The sequence below is a fragment of the Podarcis pityusensis genome, assembly GCF_964106645.2.
Source record: "Podarcis pityusensis genome assembly, chromosome: 10".
Lineage (NCBI taxonomy): Eukaryota > Metazoa > Chordata > Lepidosauria > Squamata > Lacertidae > Podarcis > Podarcis pityusensis.
This window is the reverse complement of record NC_138035.1, coordinates 45,493,085-45,515,357: the sequence shown is the minus strand read 5'-3', so window position 1 is coordinate 45,515,357 and position 22,273 is coordinate 45,493,085. Positions and strand designations below refer to the sequence as shown.

Sequence of the window (22,273 nt, the reverse complement as noted above, 5' to 3'; positions counted from 1 at the left end):
TACAAAGAAACCAGTGACTGATCATTAGTTTCTCTAATTTTAAACAGATTTTATTTCATAAGTCATGAAGAGTATTTATCCATTGGTGCTTCGGCTGTTATCATCACAGCTGCTTCTGGCATTTATTTGCGGGTGCCAAACCAAACATCCATCTCTCAATCTACAAAGGTTTCTCATTTGGCTGGTGGCATATTTCTGACACTTCCATGGTTTCATTTTCTCTGGATTTGGCAGTAAAGGCTCATTGAAAACACCAGACCAAGAACCTGGAAAAGAAAGATGTTTATGGTATGATTTGGCAGCTTCAGAATATCCCCCACATACAGGCAAATGCACAGCAAGAACATTTTGTTTGCAAATTTCTTGGATTTACATACAGATGAAATGTGCTATGCTGAAGACCATTTCCAAAGTAATTTTTAGAAGTATGACTTGAGAATAGTGGGATTTTAATTAAACCCTTATATACCACACTATGGGAAACTTAAATTTATTCTGAAAGATGGATTGCTTTAATGGGTGAAGACATTGCCTTCTATGGAATTTGTACTGCTGTTTTTTGCTGTAACGTAGGGAGGGAATCAAATCTCATAGTAGCTAATAAAGGTTTTTCATGCTACTTCTCTCTCAGAGAGAACCGTCCCAGAATGAAGCCCTTCGGTTCATCAGAAATGAATCACGATGTTATTCTAATGACTTGTTTAATAGTGACTTTGCCATAGAGGAAAGCTCTCACACTGAGGCAGGATGGGGGCACTCAATTTTAGCAGATCAGCCCCTTACCTAATGCATCCCTCTTCACCATTCTCCATACCATTCCAGGGAGTCCCCTTACTTCTTATGAAAGCCATTCAGCAAATACAAATATACAAAACAGACTTTTTTTAAAAAAAGAAACATACTATTTCCCTTTAAGACACACACTTTCAGGTTCAGCATGCATATGGATAAGGGGTCATCTCAGGATCAGTTTTAATTAGAAACCTGTAATTCTTTTCAATTAAAAAGAATTTAATTAGAAACCTGTAATTCTTTTCAATTATTTAATTTAATAATTTAATTAGAAACCTGTAATTCTTTTCAAGGGACGCGGGTGGCGCTGTGGGTAAAACCTCAGCGCCTAGGACTTGCCGATCGCATGGTCGGCGGTTCGAATCCCCGCGGCAGGGTGCGCTCCCGTCGTTCGGTCCCAGCGCCTGCCAACCTAGCAGTTCAAAAGCACCTCCGGGTGCAAGTAGATAAATAGGGACCGCTTACCAGCGGGAAGGTAAACGGCGTTCCGTGTGCTGCGCTGGCTCGCCAGATGCAGCTTGTCACGCTGGCCACGTGACCCGGAAGTGTCTGCGGACAGCGCTGGCTCCCGGCCTATAGAGTGAGATGAGCGCACAACCCTAGAGTCTGTCAAGACTGGCCCGTACGGGCAGGGGTACCTTTACCTTTACCTTTAATGCTTTTCAAACCTAGCTAGTAAGAAAAAGGCTGTGTGTCTGACTCCTCTAGTAGCGAAGCAAATGGGCAGCCGTGTAATTCCTCACCTCCCAGCCCACATATTTCCCACATCATTAATTACCACACAATTATCACATGATTTGTCATCAGCTCATTTTGTTAAACATTTGTTATTCCTTTTTATTAGCAGCCATTTATATTATTACATTTCACGGCTCCTTCCAGCTCCAGATGAAATTTAGTAGCAGTGGTTTAAGTGACAATACAGCTGATTTGCAGCAGTGTTTGGATACTGACAAAGGGGGAGTTGGCCATGGGCTCACAACATGCACAGGACCACATCTGGGCTAAGAGTGGAAATTGCTGGGCACCATGCATTGCATAGTGACCAGATTAAACCGGTCTGTGTGGCTCCATGAGACAGCAAGGTCACTCTTCCAAAAGAAGACCATCTGTTGTGGCTGCTGATGCTGGTGGAATTCACAGATCAAGGGCCACCAATTCGCGCCAGTCAGGAATGGCAAAAATACAAACTGATGCAGAAATGTGGTAAACTGTGTTTAAGGTGGGCAGGAAATACTAAGTGGGAGAAACTGAAATCAACAGATTGGTTCATCTCTAGCTGAGACAAACTGTTCTTTGGCTCCTCCTCTCCCAGAGGAGTCTTCTTCAGGTCAAAGGTTGGGAGTGGAGGCAGCAGGCACCAGGATGCCCCTCCTCATTTTAAACCCACACACATTTACACAAATGCCATTCTAGGGCTTCTTAGTCAGCCTAAAGTGCTGCACAAAAGTGGGGCATTTCCCCAGAGCTCCTTGGAGAAAGAGTGAGACAGAAAGAGCAAGAACAGCTGTAGATATACCTCAATGAATGCCAGCCCAAATGCTATCCCCATAACAATGACCATGTTATTCTTGAAGAACTCCATTATTACTTCTCTGCAAGGCTGAAGGATAAAAGAGACAAAAATTAATGCAAGTGAAATGTTCACTAGTAATTCATAGGCTTCTAACATGAACACTTAATGGGAATGAACCGAACTAGTGGAATCTCCCATCTTGTGCCAAATATAAGCCATTTGCGGCTTGGCACCAGAAAGGCAAAACAGTGCACAACAAATATCTATTGTCTTAAAACATATATGCAAGTTTAATCTTAATTGAATGGTTAATATGCAAAACAAGCTACCCCTGTGCACATTCATCAGGCCTTATGGAGAAAGTGAACATAATCCTTCCAGGAAGAGGGAACTATATATACACAATTTTCAACAGGCCTTGAGGAATATGCATATCTCATGTGAATTTTCAGCATTCTCTGGCTATTATATGTACATAATCTCCAAACAGGTGTTGGGAATGCATATGTGTTGATGGAGGTGACTCAGCTGGGTTCCTCTTTCCTCCTTTTTAAAGCTGGCAGTGCCGGGGGGGACAGGACCCAGAGAGGTCTGATGCTCTTCTCTGTGAAACTCATGCTATCATACCCTCCAATATCCCACTGATCAAAATCTTGTTTTTTGGTCCCAAACTCTCACGGGAGCCAGCTGATGTGCAGAAGAGTGTGAGACCACAAAAAAGCATCTTTTGGTCCAGCGTTCTGGCATGACCTAGCTGACTCACGTTAGAGCACCGGACCAAAAAATGGGACATTCCAGGATCCAATCAGAAGCCAGGATGGCTTCTGTAACTGTGATGTCCCACTCAAATCAGGATGATTGAGGAGTATGAAACCAATATCTGTTCAAGTTAATGCAGTGAAACTTCATACTAAGCCCATACGGACACACATATACGTTCATGTGTGTGTAAATAGACCATATATCACAGAAATGCCAGAAGTCTTTGACCTTCATTCCAGGGAAAGTACCTGAGTTTATAACTGATACTGGAGTTCTCAACATTCAGAAAATGGAGGTATTGGGAATTCCATCAATGAAGAAATGCAGCATACAAGCAAAATGCAACAAACACATCACATTTGTTGAAAACTGTACACTGAATGTGAAGCCATGTACAACTTAGAATTTTAAATAGCTTGTGGTATTTTCATTCTCAATTTTTTGCAGACTTTGTTTCTTCTTCTCAGCCTTCCATTAACGCATCAGGTTCTGGATAGCACGCTGTGTGCTATAGTACAGGGGAGATGCTACAGTACTGTATGTTTATATTTAATTCTGGAATGCAATACATGACTTGTTGTAATGCATAATACAGCAGCAATGATTAGGAGGAGAATTCCAAATGCGCACGCCAGAAGCAACCCATTCCAAGGTAGACAGAACACAATGTGCAATGCGCATACATTTTGTGGTGGGGCCATTACTCTTCTTCAGATATGTCACATGGCCTCTAACTAGTTCAATAAATAGGAAAATAGGACTGCAAGAAAGGCAACAGAAACATAAGTTTTCACCTTTCGAGGTAAGAGGTGACAAGTGTTTGAGGCAAGTAATACAGCAACCCTTTACCACTATGTAATTTGCCATGTTGCCATGAATATTCAAGCAGTCCAAACAACAATAACCCTCAAAGGAAAATTATGAAACACGTTTTCATTCTTCTTACCGTTGTATACTTATCTCCTTTGCAAACTGATGTCCCTGCGTCTTTAGTGTCACATTGACAGCCATTATATGTGGACTGTGCCTTTCCCCAGTCACTCTCTCCCTTAAGCAAACCACAGCATTTGTTCTATAGGAGAGGAGAAAATAAAGAGACAATGAAAGTTCCAAACTAGGCTGGATAGATAGATAGATAGATAAATAAATAAATATATTATTATTATTATTATTATTATTATTATTATTAATACCCCTCCCATCTGGCTGGATTTCCCCAGCCACTCTGGGCAGCTTCCAACAGAATATTAAAATACAATAGTCTATTAAACATTAAAAGCTTCCCTAAACAGGGCTGCCTTCAGATGTCTTCTAAAAGTCTGGTAGTTGTTTTTCTCTTTGACATCTGGTGGGAGGGTGTTCCACAGGGCGTGTGCCACTACCGATAAATGGCATGTGTCAAGATCTCAGAGAACTATTTTAAAAAACCAAACCATGTGACTAAACTTGCATATAGGGGGGAAAAGGAGAAACAATAATAATGGTACCGCGTTGAATGGCTGTTCTTCTTGCTGTTGCAGTTAAATGATACTCACCAAAAATCAATGGGAAGCAGGGAGGACTAAGTGCAACAAATAAACAGAAATTCTCAAGAGAAGCAACTTTCTCAGAATACTAACTATCCTTTTATAAGATATGTGTGAGCCAGAGAAATCACATTTTTCTTTCAGTTATCAAAATTAAAGCAGATTTCTTTTAGAATTTTGGTCCCATTTTATCCAAATGTCCACTTTTCATGAGGAGAGAAAGGTTTTGACTTTGAACTTTATTTTAAAAAAATCAGCTGGTGCCATTCTTTACAAGAATCAAGGCTCACAGCTGTTGTAGTCAATTTAATGGGGTGTTTATGTAGGGATGGGTGAATCTGCCAATTTAATCTTCTGTAATTTTCTAATTTTTCCAGTCTTTAGCTCAGTTCATCACATGTTCAAACAAACTTTTTTTTTAAGTCCTCATGAAAATTCACCAGCCTTTCAGTGCAACACAGCGAAGTTTGCAATAAAAGTTCTCAACTTAGGAAAACCCAAGAGTCCTGTGTTGCTCCCTGAGTTTTCCACAATTTCTGACCATTTGTGTATATCTGTGATGTGTATAATAATGCTTTAATCGTGTTTGTTTTAATACGTTTCTGAGACCTGTCTGCTGTGTGTGTGTGTGTGTGTGTGTGTGTGTGTTTGTTTGTTTGTTTTTGGCTATACAGTGGTACCTTGGGTTACATACGCTTCAGGTTACATACGCTTCAGGTTACAGACTCTGCTAACCCAGAAATAGTGCTTCAGGTTAAGAACTTTGCTTCAGGATAAGAACAGAAATCGTGCTCCGGCAGCTCGGTGGCAGCAGGAGGCCCCATTAGCTAAAGTGGTGCTTCAGGTTAAGAACAGTTTCAGGTTAAGAACAGACCTCCGGAACTAATTAAGTACTTAACCTGAGGTACCACTGTAACCTGTATTTAGTTGGTCAATAAAATCTAATGCATGCAACTATACACATTTGCAAAACATTTTTTCCCTAACATTATGTGCTTTTGTTTGTTGTTTCTACTTATATATGAATTTTCATGCACACCTTCTCACAGTATATGTAGCTTGTATACATTTTTCGGCTGTACAACTGTATGACAAAATTTGGAGAACCGTGAATTTTGCAGGAAAGGTGTGCTTTTGTTTGGGTATTGTTTGGGGAACTGCAAATTAGTCTGAAGCAAATTTCTCTCCCCAACTATATTTTTTATAAACTATGGGTCGTATCTAGCAGAGCCCTCCACCTGTGCAACAGAACTTCCTCCCACTCTTTTCTCTGCATGCACCTCTCCAAAAACTGAACCATAGAATCATATAATTGTACAGTTGAACGTGACCCCGAGGGTAATCTAGTCCAACTCCCTGCAATGCAGGAATCTCAACTAGATTATACATGACAGGTTGCCATCCAACCTCTGCTTTAAAATCTGGAGGATTAGGGAAACTCCTGGAGTATTTGGGAGGGCACAGAGGGAGAGAAGTGAAAAAGGAAATATCAAATATCAAAAGTCCTTGCACTAAGGAGATGACTTTTTTTTTTTTTTTATAATGATACACTAAGGAGATGACTTTCCTAGATGCAGCCCTATTTCTAGTGAATGTCTGAAGGCAGCTCCTTATAATTTCATGCACTGGTGACTGATTAAGAAGTAGAGGGCAACTAAGAGGTAATCATTTCTTTTCAACCCCAGCGTAGCTACTGCTTTAGGAATACAACCCTTATTACTAGATTAAGATGGCTTATTCCCAACATTTCTATATTGGTTTGACATTGGCTTACTATCCTTCCTCGTTTTGAAGCCATTGGCCATAGTTTCCTAGTTCAGATGAAATGGGAAACTAATTAACGGAAGGCTTCCAATTGATTTACTTGTTTGTGCAAAGAGAAGAGAGAAGGGGCTGTGTGCACACCCCAAAGTCTTGCTGGTATCTTGGCTTATTAAACCAAGATATTATCATCCAAACATGGCCATTAGGAAATACCATTTTGAAATACCAAATACCATTGCCATTTTCTTTGAAGTAGAAGGGATACCAGCCAGCAGTGGAGGAAACAGTTTAACTAAACGAGGTTAAGAGTCTGCATTCTGTAACTCTGCATTCTTCCATTCTTGTCCCCCCCCTTTCATAGTTTTGTTCAGTAGAAAGTTGGTTCCTTCAGCAGAAAGCAAAACTGAGATGTTTCAGGCACCACATAAACAAGAAGAGGAACAGTCATCCCAGCATAAACTGAAACAGATGCTTGCCATAAGTTCTTACAAAGACACTGTGATAGTTTCAAAGCCTATGTATTTGCTGCATTCAGTTCTCTAATGTGAGAAACCCAGGTCTCTCTTATGATAGGCACCTTGAAGCACTTTGGCCATGAGGAGCAATGGGTGTCTCCTAGCCACCTGCCCCTTGAGCCAGTCACTCAGTAGAAGCCCCTCTCTTACCCACCTCCCAACTTTGAACTGGCCTTGGGTGAGAGTAAGAATGAGTGAGATTTCTAAAGGCCCAAACACACTTGGGTTTAATGAACGTTTATCCTAATTCGTTTGCACAAAGTTTGTGAACAGGAGATACAAGGTTGGCTGTTTATCAAGCATTCCTTCTGATTTGTTTGCGGGGAGGTTTTACGCACAACAAGGGAGTATTACTCTACTCTATCTACTGCCTTTCCCCCATCACTTTGATTGCCACAAAAAGTCTGATTAATTTACTTATATTTAGGAAGCAGGCTTCTTGTGCACCAAATCCACTTTATTTTTACAATCTGAATGTGCTGACACATGACTGATTCCCACCTACAAAATAGCCACAGTGTGGAAGTGGTCTGACTTAATGCATGAAACTGGTCCAGATTTCAGATCCAAGGCTTGTAACAAACATAGATTTAACCATTAAACAGCTTGGTTCCCCAAGAATTAAGGGTCTAGACATATCTTGAGTCCAAGCACCAATGAGTAAGAATTTCAGCTTTTAGCATTTTTTAAAAAATGTTAATATCATGTTTGTTTTTATTTTGTCTTTAAAGTTTAAATATCTATTTAATGCATATATTTAATGCAATTAATTAAAAATAGCATATGGCTGCATTTACACTTATTGGGTTAGATTTATCGGGTGGGTTTACTTGTATTCCGAAATAAGTTAATATGACTATTGTCACAACCGACCAACCTTTTTCAATCTATTCACAAAGAGTAGAGGTTGTGTTCTTTTTCCAATTTCTTGCTATCACTATTCTTGTAACAGTTTAAAAAAACAACAACCCTCATTTGCCTTTATCTCAAATAAATCAGTAATATCATTTACCGCTTGCTCAAATTTGTGAAAACCGGCCTGGAAGTCTTGATTGTTGCCTGTAGTATCCTGCAACATTTGAACCTCCTCAGTTAAGGTCTTGTTAACAACTTCTTCAACCTAGAAAAAGGAACACAATATCAATCAGCATGTTTGATATACTTTCTTCGAAACAATTAAGCATGACTAAAAAAATGTGGTACCTTAGATTTATACACTCCTCCCAAAATACCAGCTACGATTTGAAGAAGCAGGATTATTAGTAGTCCAATGAAAAACTGTTGAGGGGAGAAACAAAAAAAGAGAACAATTAATTATCTAAAAGCAGGGTAAAGGTAAAGGTAAAGGACCCCTGACAGTTAAGTTCAGTCGTGAACGACTCTGGGGTTGCGGCGTTCATCTCGCTTTACTGGCCAAGGGAACCAATGTTTGTCTGCAGACAGTTTTTCCTGGTCATGTCAGGGTAAAGTAGATTTCTGGTAATCTGGCCATTGTATGACATATTTTGAAGTGAGGTGCAAATGTAATTAAATATATATATATTTATTAGTTGCTTGTAGGCTCCATTTTACAGTTGGCTAAGCTATTCCAAATTTTGTCATTGTTCCTTTTGCAGTTCTCCTCTTCCTAGAATTTATATATATATATAGTTTTATGATGTTGGTCTATTTGGTGACTGATCAATGCATTTATTGATTTGGTTCAAGCATATGTATAGTTTACTGTTGTCAGTCATTTGTGGGGGGGGGGTGGTGAGCAAGTGAGATACAAGCCTTTAACATAAATAAAATGGCACATAGATCTTGGTCTACCATTCTGAGTGTTATCATGATGCACCCTCCAGAATAAACACCACTGCTGATTCTGTACTTGTCGCCAGATTTGTCCTATTATACCTGTACCTAGCACTGTTCATGTGTTCAAATGTGTAGAAATGAAAGCATTAAGAGAAGACTGATGGTACTACATGTTGACTCCAGTCATCATTCATTTGCACAGCACCTGCATGCGTAGGCACCCATATGTGGAATCCATACTCTAGAAAAATGGAAGGTATGGCCTGGCACCAATTGATGGATGGTTTGAGTTTACTTATATGTCGCTTTCCCCCATAATGAGCTGTGCCCAAATCTGCTTTCAGGAAACATTCAAAAACATCCAAATACAGGAAAATGGAAAGACACATGAAAGGAACACAGAACATGTCAGTAAATTCAGAAGTGTCAAAAAGCAATAAAATAAAAGCCAAACAGAATAAATTCAGTACAGTGGTACCTCGGGTTACAGACGCTTCAGGTTACAGATGCTTCAGGTTACAGACTTTACCTCAGGATGAGAACAGAAATCGTGCAGCAGCAGCGGGAGGCCCCATTAGCTAAAGTGGTACCTCAGGTTAAGAACAGTTTCAGGTTAAGAACGGACCTCCAGAACAAATTAAGTTCTTAACCTGAGGTACCACTGTATTACAAAACAACAACAACAACAACAACAACAACAACAACAACAACAACAACCCACCTAGGCTTAAGTACATAAATACTTAAGCAAAACAAAAGTTAACCAACCAAGTTTCTGGTATTGGTCTTGCTGCACTCCAGGGAGTCTGACTTGAATTCAGTTCAGAAGGGAGGGATAGATGACATGCAACTGGCTCCCATAGTTTTACTCCAGAAGAGGCTGACAACAGGCTGTGTATGCTTCCAAGTTGTATATGCTCTGGCTGTGTCCAAACTGGGCCCTTGAAAGTGTGGTAATCAGGAGTGGTGGAGTCATTGGGTGTGACCCCAATTCATCGCCTCTGTGTAAACACTTCTGAACAGGGATTCAGAAATGTAAAAACTTCCCAGCCTTTTATTGATTCAAGAGGTACTCTTTATACATTATCCCTAATATAATGGCTTGTGAATTATGCACGCTAAACTATATATTTTTATTGTATTGTGTATATTTGTTCATTTAGATGGTACGTCTCTTGGGGTATAATTTCATGTTTTAATTGTATAGAGTCATGTGTGCTAATGGTGCTATATAAATAAATGATGATGATAATTCAATTAATAACAATAATAATCCGAGTCAAATTCCTTTACTGTATCCTTCTGTCTCATGTTTCCTTCATAGTCCACAGCTGCAAAGAAGGGAATTCTTGCCTGTCGCTTTGGAACTTTTTAGAAACACTAAATCATTTCATTGAATATACAGTGGTACCTCGGTTTTTTAACATCTCCGTTGACGAACGTTTCGGAACTCAAACGCCGAAAACCTGGAAGGAAATGCTTCCATTTTTGAACATGCCTCAGCGGTCAAATGGCTTCCGCTGAGGTACCACTAAGTTTTTCTCAAATTTCTCTGTAAACTTGCAGGCTGCCCTTTGCACCTCAGTTTTCAAACATTTTGGAAGTCCAGAACAGATTACGTTCGAAAACCGAGGTTCCACTGTAGAATGTTCCACTGTAAAATGCTCCAAATCACAGACAAAGAAAGGAGACAAGAAGTGAGCACACCTATGTAAACATTGGTGTGGAGAGGCTAGTGTTGAAGTTCCCGTTATTGAATCTCTTACCAGGAGGAGCATGCATTGGCTTTCTTTCATGGCACCACAGCAGCCGAGGAAACCCATCACCATGATGATAGCGCCCACGGCAATGAGGAGGTCAATCCCGGCAAACATGCCACTGCCTTTGTTGAATGACTGTGGAGACAGAAGCAAATATGGTAAACAGAGAAAGGACATTCTTCTTCAAAAGCAATGTGAAAGGTAATCAACAACTCTTTCCTCTAGTCTACTGTGGATGGGAACAGCGGGAAAAGGCATTTGCACCAGTGCAATTTCATGAGTTGAGCCACAGCATATATCTTACACCCAAATACCCAAAGGGCACTGCAGTATTGTTGCAGTTTAGGGCAAAGCAACTGCTACAATGCACTGTTTTGCATTGCTCAGGTATGAGTGGAGAAGGGGCACAAAGCAGCACAGGGGGCGTGGAACATTTTTCATGGCCCTATTGGCTTCAAAAAGCAGAGACACCATGTTGCCAACAAAGGTCCGTATAGATAAAGCCATGGTTTTCCCAGTAGTGATGTATGGAGGTGAGAGCTGGACCATAAAGAAGGCTGATCGCTGAAGAATTGATGCTTTTGGATTATGGTGCTGGAAGAGACTCTTGAGAGTCCCATGGACTGCAAGAAGACCAAACCTATCCATTCTGAAGGAAATAAGCCCTGAAAGCTCACTGGAAGAACAGATCCTGAAGCTGAGGGTCCAATACTTTGGCCACCTCATGAGAAGAGAAGAGAAGACTCCCTGGAAAAGACCCTGATGTTGGGAAAGATTGAGGGCACGAGGAGAAGGGGACGCAGAGGATGAGATGGTTGGACAGTGTTCTCAAAGCTACCAGCATGAGTTTGACCAAACTGCGGGAGGCAGTGGAAGACAGGAGTGCCTGGTGTGCTCTGGTCCATGGAGTCACGAAGAGTTGGACACGACTAAACGATTAAACAACAACAACAACAAATCGGCTTCAAAGGCCTGTTCACATGGGATATCCCCTCAATATGTACACATGGCTAATGGGGAATAGGAAGGTGCTTGCTCATTGCATGCCTGACTTCCATACATTCCGTGGAAGGTTGAACAGAACCTATGAATGTACGTGTGTGTGTGTGTGTGTGTGTGTGTGGGATTGTAGACTCTGCCTTTGCTGGGTCTCTCACTGCAAGAAGTGTGCCTGAATGCAAATGTGGGGCTTCTCTCGATCTGGAAGCTGAAGTTAGTGAAGATTCCTGCAGCCTGATTGCTGACAGGAGTGAGACCCTATTAAAAGTGAGATAAATTGTTGCAAAAGTAACAAAAAGTTGCAGAAAAAGAGGATAACTAAAAGAGGGAGCAGAGGGTAACTACTTTGTGACTTTAAAAGGTCTTTGATACAACGAACGGTCTGAGCGAAGTTATAAAGAAAGAAAGTCACTTCTTGGTACTTTCGGTTTTGGAAAAAACTGCGCAATGAAATAGAACTTTTGTTTCTCCATTTTAAGTTGAAGGAAGTCATCCAGCGACAAAAAATATAATAAAGGGATGGAAAGACAATATTGAACAGTAAAAAATTTTCTTATATCATTGGATACCTCTGCATTTAATTTAATTAAATTTGAACGCTTAAATATAAAAGGAAAGAAAAAAGGAGTATGTTGGAATGAGGCTATCTACCCAAGTTGTTTTTGCTTTTTTTAGTTTTTTTGTGTGAGTCCGCGGAATGAACTGAGAAAGAACAGCTTAGCTATCTGTCTTCAGTACTATATTTTTATTTGGAGCTAAGGAAAATTGGAGCTGAACTAATCACTCCTCCGTGTTTCATTTTCATTTTCATTTTTCATTTCCCATTATCGGATTAGTCTGGACTGTCAAACTAAAGATCACTCCTCTTTTTCTCTTCTCCCTCTGTTTTTACATCTGAACTTAAAAATATTACTGTTTTCACATTTGAACTCAAATATCACTCCAAAATAAGGAGACTGGCAGCCTTTATAATTATTGGTGGTCAGACTCCTTTAGATACTTCTTATTTATTTCCTACCTCTGGATACACCTGGTGCCCCTTGGACATTTCTGGATATAATTGGAACACCTATCAGCATTTTTAATAACTTTGGCCACATAATTGGATTATAATTTTGGGAATACAATATATAACCATTGGATTACAAAAATTTAGACAGTACAGCAGCATTATACGGAGGGTATTTCTTCAATAAGAAGTAGGTATGGATATAGCCTAAGTGGTGGCAAGAAGAAAGAAGAAAGGAAGTTAATTTCTTTTTGGCAGTGGGAGATTGATCTTTTAAAAGTGTGAATCTTAAAAATTTATTGGTGTTCCACCCTATAAGTATATATTTGTGAAAACTATTTTGGAAAAACTGATATACATAAATTGAGTAATATTTAGGTTTAAGTGCATGAGAATTGAGAAGGGTAAAAATTCTTATTTTTTTCTTTCGACGCCTTTTTTTTGAAAAGAAGTGATTTTATGATTTATATTCAGATTGAATATTGATTGTTATTGATCGTATATATATTGATTGTCTTTGACTGTATATCATATCAGGTGTTCGGAAATTAATTACAATGTCTCATACACAAAAGAAAGGGGGGGGAGGGAGGAACACCGGTAGAGAGGAGAGGATCAAAACAAGAAGCGGATTTTAAAGGAGAGATTTTGAAAATGTTTGCAGAGATCAATTCCAATATTAAGCAGAGTGAAAAAAATATAGAAGCAAAATTAGAGCAAATGGACAAGAGAATGGGCCAAATGGACAAAAAAAATGATGTTACAGTTAATGAACTGAAAGGGCAATTGAAGGATGTGAGTAAGTAGACACAGAATTTGGAAGATGGATTGAAAAAGACAAGATTGGAAATGAGGGAAGTGAAGAAGGAGGAAGAAAAAATAAGGACGGGAATGTCGGAAATTAATAAAACACAAGAGGAAGTCTGGGATGCGATTTCTATGAACAAACTCAGGCAGAGAGAAGTGAATTTAAGATTGAGGATGGTTCCAGAGGTGCAAAGAGAAAATATTAAAGAGAAGTTAATAAAAGAGATTGCACAATGGATGGAGATGAATGTAGATGAGGTGGCAAGATCGGTGCAAAGTGCTTTTCGAATGAAGATAAGATCGGCTAAGGCAAGAAAATTTCCGGGGGACTGCCTGATTACCTTTAAGGACAGAGAGATGAGAAATTTGATACTCCAGAAAAATAGAGAGAACAGGCTGAACATTGAAGGAAACTACATAATCATTTTGAAAGACATCCCGATCAGGCTACTTAAACGGAGAGACCCATATAAACCAACAGTTCAGATTTTAAGGAAGAATAATATAGAATTCAGATGGGAATACCCGGAAGGAATCTCTTTTATTTACAAAAGTAAAAGACATAGACTCATGAGCCCGGAAGAAATAGGAAAATTTTTAAGAAAATATAAAGAGCTGCGAAGTGATGAGGAAGAAACAAGAGAAGTGGAACCAGGAATGGAGGCGGCAGGAGGAGTGGACCCGGATGAATTAGAGGAAGAAAGAAAGAGGGAAGAAGAAGAGAAAGAAGAAGAGGTAGACGAATTATAAAATTTGTAATAAAGAATTCAAAATGGTGAAAACGGAGCTAAAGTTATGGACTTGGAATATTAATGGGATTAACGATAAAAAACGAAATAAAGTCGAACAACATTCAAAAAAGAAAAATTTGGATATCATTTGTCTACAAGAAGCTCACGTGGCAAGAAGACATAAAAAAATTTTAATTAATAAAAGACAGGGAAATGAATTTATATCTTCTGATAGGAGTAAAAAAAGAGGAGTAGTTTTGTACATCAGGAAAAAAATTGAAGCTCAACAAATTTTTAAAGATGAAGAAGGCAGAGTTATGGCAGTTCAAATTAAGTGGCAAGGAGAAAAAATTCAACCAAGAGTGATTTCGGACCATAGTGCAATAAAATTTGAACTAAAGGGTTTTGAAGAAAGAACGTTTAGATGGAGAATAAACGACTATCTTCTAGATGATCAGAAAGTAGTAGAAAATGCTCAAAAGAACCTGTCGGAATATTTTGTAAATAACTGTAATAAGGGAAGTGATGAGTGTGAAAAAGATAAACATGAGGGGGAGGTGGATAACTTATGGAGAATTGATAGTAAGGGGGGGGGGTGGAAAATGAAGACTTATGAAGAGGTGAAAGAATTTGTTTATGATTGGTTGCACTACTACCAGATTAGTGAAATGTTTAAAAAAGACTGTAAAATGTGTGGATATGAAGGAAAAGAATCAAAATTTCAAATAAGGGTATTGAATAATGAGTATAAAAATTTGTCTAAAATGTATAGAATGTTGTTGGAATGGCATACAAAAGATGAAGAGGTGAAATCAGTAATGATACACTGGGCCAGAGACTTTGGTTATAATATACAATATGATGATTGGACGAAATGATGGAATGAAAGGTTAAAATTTACGGCATGTACCGCGTTGAAGGAAAATGTAATGAAAATGGTATATAGATGGTACATAACACCAGTTAAATTAGCTAAAATGTATAAAACATGTAACAAGTGTTGGAAATGTAAAGAAAAAGAAGGAACTTTCTATCATATGTGGTGGGAATGCAAAAAGGTGAAAGGCTTCTGGGAAACGATATATAAGGAATTGAAAAAGATGTTGAGATATACATTTGTTAGAAAACCAGAAGCCTTCTTACTAGGATTGGTAGGTAATGAAATTAATAGAAAAGATTGTAAACTTTTCCAATACGCTGTAACAGCTGCAAGAATACTTCTGGCGCAAAGATGGAAGCAGGAAGAAATTCCAACTGTGGAAGAATGGAGAATGAAACTGACTGAATATGCGGAATTGGATAAACTGACTGGGAAGATTCGATATCAGAAAGACCAAAAGTTTATCGAGGACTGGGGGAAATTTACAGATTATCTGAAAAGCATATGTGATGCACAGACAACACTTGTTGGTTTTGAAGAGTCTCTGTGAAAAATTAAGAAATACTGTAAAAAAGAAAGTAGGAGAAAGGAAGAGGTTAAAGGCAATAATAAGTTCAGAAATGCGTTAACAATAGAAACAATAGAAATTTTATAAATAGAAATAATAAGTTCAGAAATGCGTTAACAATAGAAATTTTAACGAAAGATTGGCAGAGAAACTGAGGGAAGTCAAAAATTGATGAATGTGAGAGTTAATATGAGTTGATTGTATAAAAATGTTTGGAAAATGAATAAAAAATTATTATATTAAAAAAAAAGGAGTGAGACCCTGTCAGCATACGACACCACTGGTCAGAGGCTTGCACTGGTTGCCCATTTGCTACCAGGTCACATTCAAATTATTACTATCAGTTTATAAAATCCTTAACAACTTGGGACCAGTTTACCTGCGAGGTCACCTTGCTCCGTATATGCCCACTTGACCGCTTCAATTCGTGGAATGGGCACTGTTACAGAGACCACATAATACTCGTTCTGCTTTTGTAAGAAATTAATCTTTTAGTGCAGCAGAGCTCACACATTGGAACTCCCTGCCCATTGATATCACTGTATTCTTTCTGGCAGATGCTAAAAACATTTTTATTTAGACAACATATGCCTACCTAGATATCTCGATGTGTGTTTTAATCTATTTTTAGCTCATCATTGATTTTAATTATTTGGGAATGCTTTTAAAAAAGCTGCTTTCAGTGACAATATTATTGTTTTATTATTCTTTTTGGAAACAGCTTTGAGATTATTATTATTATTTCTTACAATCAAGCAGCGTAGAAATGTTCTGATGTAAATAAATATAGGGATAACGGTGCAGATTTTGGGCACCTCCAAATATCCTTTTTTTATTGCGCACGGTGATTTGTGCTCATGATGGTGTCACTGTAGTTGCAACTCTACTTCCAGGATTGCCTCTCCAGTGACTTCAGTTAGTGGAGGCACCCAAAGAAAGGTTTCAGATGATGGTGTTGGAGGATGGACAGGTTTTTAGAGGAGAAGATGACTGCATTGACTCCAGCAGCAGGCCAGTCATAGCCCTGTTTAGGGAAGTTTTTTATGTTTTATGTTTTATCGTGTTTTTAATATTCTGTTGGGAGCTGCCCAGAGTGGCTGGGGAAACCCAGCCCGATGGGTGGGGTATAAATAAGAAATATATTATTATTATTATTATTATTATTATTATTATTATTATTATTGGATTTGGCTTAAAATGTATACAGTGGTGCCTCGCAAGACGAAAAACTCGCTAGACGAAAGGGTGTTTCGTTTTTTTAGCTGCTTCGCAAGACGATTTTCCCTATGGGCTTGCTTCGCAAGACGGAAACGTCTTGCAAGTTTGTTTCCTTTTTCTTAACACCGTTAATACAGTTGCGACTTGACTTTGAGGAGCAACTCATAGAACGCGGTGTGGTAGCCTTTTTTGAGGTTTTTAAAGACTTTGGTGATTTTTGAAGCTTTTCCAAAACTTTCCTGACACCGTGCTTCGCAAGACAAAAAAAATCACAAGACGACAAAACTCGCGGAATGAATTAATTTCGTCTTGCAAGGCACCACTGTATGTATATTACTTAAAATGTAGCATGCATTCATATACTCATCTACATTCCTTATATTATGTTTAAAGTGGAAATCAGGTATCTTGTCCTTGATCACATAAATAAACTGTCTTCAGCACAGCTCTTTTTCTCTCTCTCTTCAAAAGAGCATTCAAATTAATACAACTCGAGTGCATCTCTGGATTATTCAAGATTTTAAACCTGCAATCCTATGCACAGTTGTTTGAGAGTAAATCCCAATGAACATAGTGGTACTACTTACATCCCTACCTCCCACCCCCCAAAAATCAATTGAATGATGTTTTTCATTATGTTTCTAAGAATGAAATATATTTTTGAAGCAGTGGGTAGCTGAGATAAGGCTCACACTTTAAATGAAGGAGGTTTCTCTTCACAGGAGCCCAACACATGGGACCAAGCTTTCTTCTTTCTCAAATGTGTCTTGAATCAAAAGGAGGTCAAGGCAAATTATGGATTTCTAAAATTATATTTCTAAAATTTAAAAAATGATAATTTAAAAAAACACCCATTATTTCTTGGAAAGCACAAGACTGGATGCCCAGACCATTTTGGGATCAACAAATTATGGAGAAATAATATAGAAAAATAAGGATAAATAATATGGTGAAAAACAAACTTACTTCTTGAGCATCTTTGTTCACACGCATGTAAATAGAGGCTGCCAGAATAGCACATCCACACATCTGTTTATGGAAAGACATTGATCAGCAGTGTAAACAGAATGTAAAACAATTACTTTTCAACAGATGCCTGCTTGCAAGTTCAGTGCATACAATCACATGGAGTAGATATAATAATATCATGTGTTCCAGCTCTCCAGTCTCAGTTTGCCAGGAACTGTCCCTGACTGGTGTTTTGCTCCTAATTTTCCTTTAGAGGAGGAGGAGGAGGAGGAGGAGGAGGAGGAGGAGGAGGAGAAGAAGAAGGGGAGGAGGAGGAGGAGGAGTTTGGATTTGATATCCCACTTTATCACTACCCGAAGGAGTCTCAAAGCGGCTAACAATCTCCTTCCCTTCCTCCCCCACAACAAACACTCTGTGTGGTGAGTGGGGCTGAGAAGAAGTGTGACTAGCCCAAGGCCACTCAGCAGCTGCATGTGGAAGAGCAGGGACGCGAACCCGGTTCACCAGATTACGAGCTTACCGCTCTTAACCACTACACCACACTGGCTCTTTAGAGGATGATTTGGTCAAAAATCTGACAGCATGGACCATGGACACACAGAGTCAAGTTTCCCAGGTTTCAGCCCTCTTCCAGGTGTCCAGTTAACATCTTCCTCTGGGCTTAGAGCACATGCATAGATGCAACCAGGGTGATGGGGTAGGACCTAATGGCCCCTCTCCCAACAGCAGTGCTACTGTCGCTTACCGTGACGGTCTGGTATGGGGCAGGACAGCAGAGAGGAGCAAAACTAGTGCTCCCAACAGTTTGCCCACAGTCCCAAATTTGCACCATCCCAGTAAGTGGCAGCAACACTGCTGTTGGGAGACCACTGCCACCCGACCGCATGGCCACTCCACTGTGCCGCCCATCAGCACACCGCTTCTCTTCCATCTCAGGGTCACTCCCCACCAATAACTACTTATTCACATACAGCAGGTGGATAAAAACCCTCAGCTATGTGTGGCGCGGGTTCCAGCACTGATCCTTGGTCTGAAACCATACAGTGCTTCACAAGACATGCAAACTCTGAAACGTAACGGCAGTCTGCTCCATGTGTTAGCCCAAAAGTTGATAAGTAGATCAATTCAAAATGGCAACTATGTAGTGCTGAGGTGGCAGCTCCCAGGCCTCAACCTCGGGTTGTCCTTCAGCAGCAGTGAGGAACCTGTCTAAATGTGGTCCCCTAGGCATCTCTGTTTAGCTCTCAGGACTCCCCCTGAGGCCACAGCCCTATCCAGTCCTGTTCCATGTTGTCCTCAGGTGCTTTCATCTAGATAGAATATGATTCTGAACTATCCAATGCCTCTTGCCTGTCTGGTTAGAGTGTGTGTATCTGTGTGTGGAAACCTCTGGCTTTTGTGTGGCTAGAATGCAGCCTAGAATACACAGGTACAAGTCATAGCTGTTGCTCCACCCACTTTTACAGAGGGGCTGCACAAAATCTTGGTGTGCAGATATGGCTTAAAGACTGCAGGTTGTGTGTGTGTGTGTGATTGAGTGAGTGAGAGATCATATGGTAGATAAATTCTGTACTTCTAGAGGTATCCTCATGCTTTGACAACTTACAATATGCAGGCAGCTCAAGGGCAGATTTCCACAAGCAAGACTGGATCATTAACTGTGCTTAAGTGCAGACTAACCAGAAGCCCCAGTCTGTGCAGTTGTTTGAATGGCTGATCAACAGATACCTTTCATCAGGTTCTATTAAAATTATCTGCAGCTGAGAACACAGCGGCTGTTGCCTTATCACATAGTGGAAAGGCTGTGGCTGTCTTTATTTAAAATATTGCTAACCTGCCCATCAGCATAACAGAGTTCAAGATGGATTAGAAGCATAAGGTGTGCATGGACCTCTTGCTGTCTGTCTGTCTGTCTGTCTGTCTCTCTTTGTGTGTGTGTATATATTAGTCCCTCTGAATGATTCAAAGCTGGCTCCAGATTTTGGTGGGTCCTGGCCAAGTGATTTGTAGTAGGCCCCGTACCCACCACACGGACAGGGGCCTAAACACACAACTTGCCTAAGCCTCTGATTCTTGTGGGCAGCAGAAGCGAGAGGCTAGTGCTGCAGGATGATGGGATGGCATGTATCTAGAAAAAGTGGAACCGACAAAGCTGAACGGAAAATGCAAGCTACATTCTTTTGTCCCCCAGTCAAGCTTTTCTTTTATTTACTATTCATAGAAAAGCTAGGTGCTATGGCTTGAACTTGGGACCTTTTCTGCATGCAAAGCTACAGTTCTTCTCCACAACCGTAAGTGGGGAAACAATGAGTGTGAAGAAAATAGATATAAGTTTCTGCTGGAAGGCAAGAAGTACGATGAACTAACATTGCATATACTAGAAAGCAGGTCTGTATGACAATCAGTAGGGGGGATGCATCCTGTTTTGCCTTGCCCTGCCGCCACCACATCCCTTGCCTAGGTTGTGTGGTGGCAATATGAAGCAGTGGGGCACCCGTGGGGGTGTTGCCTGAGGCGGCTGGTTCACCCTGCCTCATGGGTGGGACGGCGCTGAGAATCAGTAGAGTTCATAGATTTAAAAGAATGAATTTTGGAGATGTTATAGATGGAAAGCCAGTAGGCCATGACTAAAACAGAGATATAAGCAGGCAGAGAGAGAGAGAGAGTAGGAGAAGGATGAAGGATTATGTGTGTTGAAAGCGAGGGCTTAGGCCAAAATAAAACAAAACATTATAGTTTCAATCTGAGGAGGAAGTTACATGATAAATGTTTTAGACATAGGAATATCTCTAAATGATTTTTGTGACTGGGTACATATTGCAATATGTCTTGCTAAGAATTTGGGAATGGGATTTACTCCCAAAAGTTCATACAAGTAACAGCTCTGACCTGAAGGGTTTTAGTTCACAAATGCCTCCAGGGATATCATGAATGCATTTGCATTCTCTCATTGAAGTAACTTGAAAAGAATGAGGAAGTCATTGATTCTGAGGAAGACATTATGGGTTTTTCCAGTATGCACCAGTCATAGCTGTCAACTTTTCCCTTTTCTTGTGAGGAATCCTATTCGGAATGAGGGAATTTCCCTTAAAAAAGGGGAAACGTTGACAGCTATGGCACCAGTCAATAGACCATGGGCATTGCCAAGGGGGCAATTGCCCCCCCAATCAATAAAAATACTTAACCACCTGAGGGTTCTGCCCTCCCCTAACATAAAGCATGCCCCCCAATATAAATCCTGGCTATGCCCATGCAATAGACATACAAAATACTGAAGTTTCAACTCTGTGCCTTTCCATTCCCAAGCCACTATTACAATTAGTCCTAATTTTGGTCAAGATCTTCAGAAATCTGAGCACTAATCATCTAGAAATATCAGGAGAGATAGAAGTTTCACGCTCCTTTGGGTTGGTGGCAGATGGCTGACTGCATGCAGGTACCCAACTGGTGGTCAGTGTATTATTAGCAACATTAAAACAATGCCTTTCTTTCCCCAACACCCTTTTAATGTGCTGTCCGACCCATGTGCTTCAGTTATACCAAACTACTGAAATATAAGTCATTTTGGCCACATGAATTTAGGGGGCATTAGAAAGGCCTGGGTTCTGAGCTTGCCCTTGGAATTTCACCCTACTCCCCCACCCAATTGTGGTTTTTTAAAAGTTATGAATTGCCTTTCACCTGTATCTCAGGGTGATTTACAAACATTTTTTTAAAAAAAACAACAACAACACTAAACTAATTAATGAATTGCCTTTCACATGAGTCTCAATGCAATCTACTAACATACAACAGAAACATACAATAATAGTTTTTAAAGCACTGCCAAAGGATAGATTTAAAAACAATACAAAATGAACACCTTTACATCTTGCTAGAAAAGCATGTTGAAATGAAAGAGTCTCCAACTGTTTCCAGATAGCAAGCACCTGTTAAATATCAGCAATAATGCTGTTCTACAAATACCTCGTTATTGTTTAACTGCTGTTTCAGTATCCCTTGAATTCGCTTTGTTTCGCATGACAATCATTTTGAACAATTCAGACTTACCCAGAACAAAAAGTTGAAGATGAACATAGAGTACTTCATGCAGCTGCTGACACCAGCCATTTTTAATTTTTTAAGAAAAATTCAGCAAGATCAAGGGTGGTTATATAAAAGTAGCACTTCTTAGAACAGTTCCCCACGCTGAACTATTTCTGATCCGCGCTCTTTGAGTAATCGGCTAGACCACTTCCTTACTTTCGAAAGCAGAAAAGGAAGTTCTGAGGAGAAAAGAAGTTCAATTAGTCAAGCCGTGCATATCTTGTAGCTAAATATTAACCAGGCAATTTTAAAAAGCACCAGTCAGAGCTATCTCCAACGCCTGTGTGTGTGTGTTTTCGGTTTACAGCAGCAACATACATCACAGCTACGTATAGTCTTACTAGTCCAACGCCTGAAAAGTAAATGTACTTATTGGAGCCTGGTGAAGGTGGTGGTGGGAAAATCAGAGTGCAGAACTTTAAAGGGCTAGTGTGTTAAGACCAGATTTGAAAAATAAAAACTTAAAAGAACATGTAACAGTTTAAAGATTTTACCTTTCACCCACCTTTTGGCATAGAAGCCATATTTACTATTAGAAATGGGATACATGAAAGACATCTATATGTAACAATAT

At 39.7% G+C, this 22,273-nt stretch overlaps 1 protein-coding gene across 1 annotated transcript; it reads right to left on the bottom strand.

Moving 5' to 3' along the window:
- Positions 1–24: 24 nt before the first annotated feature.
- TSPAN8 (tetraspanin 8) lies at positions 25–21,877 on the bottom strand. Its single transcript, XM_080971196.1, has 8 exons — positions 21,664–21,877; positions 17,611–17,673; positions 10,439–10,567; positions 8,079–8,153; positions 7,888–7,995; positions 4,017–4,142; positions 2,312–2,395; positions 25–266 (listed from the first exon to the last, which is right to left on the bottom strand). The coding sequence occupies exons 1-8, from the start codon at positions 21,721–21,723 to the stop codon at positions 213–215; spliced, it is 699 nt and encodes a 232-aa protein (XP_080827322.1). The 5' UTR covers positions 21,724–21,877; the 3' UTR covers positions 25–212.
- Positions 21,878–22,273: the final 396 nt, after the last annotated feature.

What these genes read in the sequence shown, in the direction of transcription:
- TSPAN8 (XM_080971196.1), bottom strand. Translation starts at nt 21,723, where the DNA reads ATGGCTGGTGTCAGCAGCTGCATGAAGTACTCTATGTTCATCTTCAAC. An exon ending in TCTTCAACTTTTTGTTCTGG is followed by an intron (nt 17,674 to 21,663) that starts GTAAGTCTGAAT and finishes TTCCATAAACAG; the next exon opens with ATGTGTGGATGTGCTATTCT. An exon ending in GAGGAGTGTATAAATCTAAG is followed by an intron (nt 7,996 to 8,078) that starts GTACCACATTTT and finishes TCCTTTTTCTAG; the next exon opens with GTTGAAGAAGTTGTTAACAA.